Source organism: Triticum dicoccoides, chromosome 6B (assembly GCF_002162155.2).
Source record: "Triticum dicoccoides isolate Atlit2015 ecotype Zavitan chromosome 6B, WEW_v2.0, whole genome shotgun sequence".
Classification (NCBI taxonomy): Eukaryota; Viridiplantae; Streptophyta; class Magnoliopsida; order Poales; family Poaceae; genus Triticum; species Triticum dicoccoides.
The window spans coordinates 145,501,491-145,506,463 of NC_041391.1; the positions used below are offsets into that span (position 1 = coordinate 145,501,491).

At 47.3% G+C, this 4,973-nt stretch overlaps 1 protein-coding gene across 2 annotated transcripts in view; it reads right to left on the minus strand.

Annotated features, from left to right (window-relative positions):
* LOC119323185 (probable apyrase 6) overlaps positions 1 to 2,462 on the minus strand; it is a 5,712-nt gene extending 3,250 nt beyond the window's left edge. Inside the window, exons 1-3 of one of the 2 annotated variants that reach the window (XM_037596773.1) lie at positions 1,807 to 2,462; positions 1,166 to 1,278; positions 868 to 975 (exon numbers count right to left, since the gene is read on the minus strand). In XM_037596773.1, the coding sequence (XP_037452670.1) occupies positions 868 to 975; positions 1,166 to 1,278; positions 1,807 to 2,314 (729 nt within the window). In that variant the 5' untranslated portion in view covers positions 2,315 to 2,462. The remainder of the gene's footprint in view (positions 1 to 867; positions 976 to 1,165; positions 1,279 to 1,806) is intronic. The other variant, XM_037596772.1, reaches the window with a different exon arrangement.
* Between the last annotated feature and the right edge of the window lie 2,511 nt (positions 2,463 to 4,973).

The window sequence follows — 4,973 nt, forward strand, 5'->3', positions numbered from 1 at the left end:
CACACACACCCTATTAGACCCCTTAGCATGCGTAGCAAATGATTGCTGTTAGCGTAACAAATGAATCTCACAACACTTTTGGCAGGTCAATTAACTAAGGTGCAAATAACACATTAAACCACAATGCATGGAAACCATGCAGCTACCAATCTGTTTATATCTCACCAAATGGACAGGCACATACTGTTATACTCCCTCCGTTCCTAAATATAAGTCTTTTTAGAGATTCAACTACAAACTACATACGGATGTATATAGACATATTTTAGAGTGTAGATTCACTCATTTTGCTCCGTATGTAGTCTATAGTGAAATCTCTAAAAAGACTTATATTTAGGAACGGAGGGAGTAGATGTTTCTTCTAAAACATTGCCAGACTGCATAAACATTCTTTTGAAAATTTAAAACTTCGGGAAACTTGCTCAAAACTACCTTTTGAAACTTCAAGCTCAATAACAATTTGCTTCAATCAATGTTTTTGAAATAGCATATTCAATGCATCCGCGGGCCGCAATTTGATGTTTGGGAGCATTTAACAGTGCTCAAGATATGAAATGCCTCGTCCAATGAACTGGTAGCAATCAGTACCAATAATTATAGCTCTCTTAGTGAAACAAATTATAGCTTAACGGAATGTGTTTGGTTGCTATTCACACAAATCTCATAGTCACACTGCTATATGGGTGACATTTAGATCCCTTGGAACTATTCAATCTCTGACAAGAACCATGCAACGGAATGTATTTGGTTGCTATTCACACTAATCTCATAGTCATACTGTTATACGGGTGACATTTAGATCCCTGGGAACTATTCAATCTCTGACAAGAACCATGAAAAAAGGATTCGATATATCAAATAACTCACTTGTCCAAAGTTTAGAAAGCTGTTGCTATAGAGAGTGTATGTTGTTTCCCCAAAAGTAAAATTAGTTGATAGTTCCAGAGGAAGTACTTCGTCGGAAACAAACGTCAACTGAAACAAATAGCAGCAGTTACATTAGCAGGAAACTGCAATTTCTTGCAATACAACAGAACAATAACCCATCATGTGTATATACATTGAATTAGGCACGACTACACTATGATCTTATTAGCATGCATCATGGTTAAACAAAACAGAATCAACACATGAGAGCAGACCGTGTATGTTTTCATGAGAGAACCTGAGCTGAAGCACCCCCGAGTTCAATTATTCCAATTGTTTTGTGAGGATCCCCTCCAAGTGTGCCCAGAGCATAGTTTGCCGCAATCCAAGCATAGATGCCTTCATCAGAACCTATATAAGAAGCATACCAGCCAAAGTAAAAAAAAACAACTCAGACATATTTCAGCTAATGACACAGTAACCATCTAGATCAATGTTCCATAAAAAATTTAATTCGCAGTAAGATCAATGTTCCATAGATGCCTTCATCAGAACCTCACCCTCACCTACAAAAAACTAATTCACAGTCAGTCAGTTCCATACCGCCCAACATTATGTGTATCAGTCAATCAATGTTTTCCATGCCCCATGATTTGCTCAGTTTGTTGATGTTATCTTAGGCCCCTCCAATAATCCATGGCAGAATTTTTTTAGGGGTTTGACACATGATCACTTTGGTCATATGGAGGGGGAAATGGGGGGACAGAGAGAGCAAATTCATTTCTTGGGGAAGAAATGATCATGCTGGCAGTAACAACCAGGAAGAAATGATAATGTTGCCGGAGGCTTACTTGGTTGCTTTAAGAAGTTAAAGGCCAACGATAATAGACATGCAACAATTTACTTTCTTTAGTAAGGTGGTGAAGAAATTGGCGGTACCTGGGATCACCTTGGCCCAGGAGTCCTCGAACCGGAACCCGGAGGCCCTGAGGGCGTTCCTGCAGGACACCAGTATCGCCTCCCGGACGCCCTCCTCGAGTAGCCGCAGGCCAGCGGTTGCCATCAGCCGCACTTCTGTTGCTGCGGCGGCCCCCTCGCCCCCTACCTTCTCCTTGGCAAATTCCAACAGCGGCCGCAGCGACTCCCCCGCGCGCGCCGTGTCCGCAGCGAAAGAGGAGAGCCCCGGGGAGACGCGCATCACGGCGGAGCGCGCCAGATCCGGCCGGCCGTCGGGCCCCAAGGAGAACACGTGGGCCCGGGTACCGGTGCTGCCGCCGTCTATGATGACGGAGAAGCGCGGGGAGGGCGCAGGCTGAGGTGGCGGGGAGAGGAGGTGGACGAGGGTGGAGACGACGATGGCGAGGAGGGCGGAGCCGAGGCAGAGGCCGCAGAGGCGGCAGCGGCCGCGGCTTGGGCGGGGGGAGAGGGGTTTGGTGGGCTCCCGCATGGTGGGCCGGGGACGAGGTGTCCGGCCGCCACCGACGCCGCCGCGGTGAGTCGTCGACGGCGAGAGAGGCGGCGACGACGACGAGTTTTATTTTTATTAATTTATTTATTTATGGACGCGGCTAGCCAGCGCCCTGCTGATCGAAAAGTCTCAAGCCGTGCCCTGGTCTCTCTTGGCCCTTCCGCTCATCCGCTGTGGTCGTCTGAGCAACTTCGATAGTTTCGAAGATAATTGTTTTTTTAGGCTTTGTTTTGTATTCACCGTAGCCAGCTCATGTATCTCTTCCAATTTTAACAAGGCAATAAGTACCCGTTACCTGTAAACCTGGCGGGTAAAAACTCTATTAGGGTAAGGGTTTAGAAAAGTTAAATACTTATGGGTTTGTAAATGAAAAAGAATGTATCCAACAGGTAAGGCGGGTACGGGTACGGGAAGGCAATGCCCATACCCGTCTACCCAACTACCAGGTACAATTCGCTACTATAAATACATCATGATATTGATTGTCAAAAATAAAGTTTGATAGTTTTCCTAAAAAAAATCCCGTAAAAGATGACCATATAATCTAGTATTAAAAGTGTTGATGGTCATTTTTCTCATTTCCTGTAAACATCTTTCTATGAATTTTATATTTTTTTTCTATTTTTCATTAGAAAAAGCTTAACTAATAATCTAGAGCCCACAAGTCAATGACGGGGCGAGCGATGGTGGCGGTGCGGTGTGGATTGTAACTCGGTATTGTGTAAACATTTTAGAATTTTATTATGTTCCAAAAATAAATCAAAATTCAAATGAGAGAATTAACACTGAATTAATATTTTTTGCCTTAGTTGACACTGAATTTGTTTTTCTTTCTTATTTAATACCGAATCTAAATTGAATGTCTTTTATAAGACTTTCGTCCATTTTGAGTCTTAAGGGCATCTTCAACGCTGACCTGCAAATTTGCTATGGCATTCGTCCGCGCACATTGATGCCGGAGACCGCCATCCAACACTGTCCGCATACATTTCAACAACTATTTGAACTAACCAGACAAAACACATGCAAAAACGGCTGATTTCGTATAAATCGGATGACATTCATGCAAACACGGCGGATTTTCATTACATTTCGAACAAAAAAACCGTTCGGACCCTAAGCCTATCCTACGGCGGCGTCCTGCGTCCAAGCCCTTGTTGTTCCCTTCCTGGGACCACGTCCTCCATCCGCCATCTCCATGAGCACCGGTGATAAGACCGATGTAGTGAAAGTGGGCCACCGGTAAGGAAGAGTAGAACATGAGAGACGGACCAGCCCACATGGGACACAAGGCTCTGCCGCCTCCTATGCCCTACTCATCCACGAAGGAGTTTGTGCCTTGTCCGTTGCCGGTGGACGTGGGGTCCATGATGTTAATGGAGGTGCCGGCGCTCTCCTTGTCCTATCGAGCCGCCCGAAAGTTCATCGGCGGCGTGTAGGACGCGCAGCTAGCGTTGTTCACGTTCGCAAATCGCCTGCTGTTGCGCCTTCGCGGCGGTCTATTCCTGGCAAGCAGCGGCATGAGCGCGGACGGCCTCGTAGATCGCACACTACTCCACGATAAAGTTGAGGTTCGTCGCGGCCAAGGCCGCCACAGCCTCCTCGCTCGCGCGCTCGCGTTGATTTGGCCCTCTGTCAGCCGGTTCTATTCGAGGAGGAACATGTTGTACCGTTGTTCCTCCTGTGCGCCTGCTGGAACATGGACATAGGCGGCGGTGCAGGCTGCTCCTCCGCCATGGCAGTGTTGAAGTGCGTCTATGCCTACTCCATGGTGAAGCCGGCATGCACAGGAGCAGGCTCTGGTGCGGTGTCGTTGGAGCCCGTCTCCATCGTGGGGTCATCCTTGTCGTCGGAGACCTCAGGCGAGCTGGCCGGCATGTCGGCCTCGATCCACCTGGCACGGTGGCTCTGCCAGGCGGTGGCAAGGGCGACCACCTCATGCTTCATCTCTGTCGAAAGGCTCTCCCAGAGAGTGTTGCCACCTGCAGTCATGGCAGATGTGGTGCAAGGGAGGAGGATGTGGAGAGACTTGTGTTTGGGCGTGGAGTTAGCTGGGTGTGGCCGCCTTTAAATAGCGGATTCCAGTGAGGTCAGGTGTCTGGTGCGTCAATGCGCGACGCCGAGTGGGTTTCTCGGTCGGTGATATGTCCATTTTGCATCATGCTTTCATATCAATATTTATTGCATTATGGGTTGTTATTACACATTATATCTCAATACTTATGGCTATTCTCTCTTATTTTACAAGGTTTACCATGAAGAGGGGGAATGCCGGCAGCTGGAATTCTGGCTGGAAAGGGAGCAAACGTTGGAAACCTATTCTGCACAGCTCCAAAAGTCCTGAAACTCCACGAAACAACCTTTTGGAATTAATAAGAATTTCTGAGCGAAAGAAATAGGCCAGGGGGCCCACACCCTGTCCAGGAAAAATGGGGGCGCCCCCCCTATAGGGCGCGCCCTCCTATCTCCTGGGCCCCCTGGTGGGCCTCCGGCATCCATCTTCTGCTATATCATCACTTTTACCCTGGAAAAAATCATAGGCAAGCTTACGGGACGAAACTCCGCTGCCACGAGGCGGAACCTGTTGGAAATATGCCCTAGAGGCAATAATAAATGGATTATTATTATATTTTCTTGT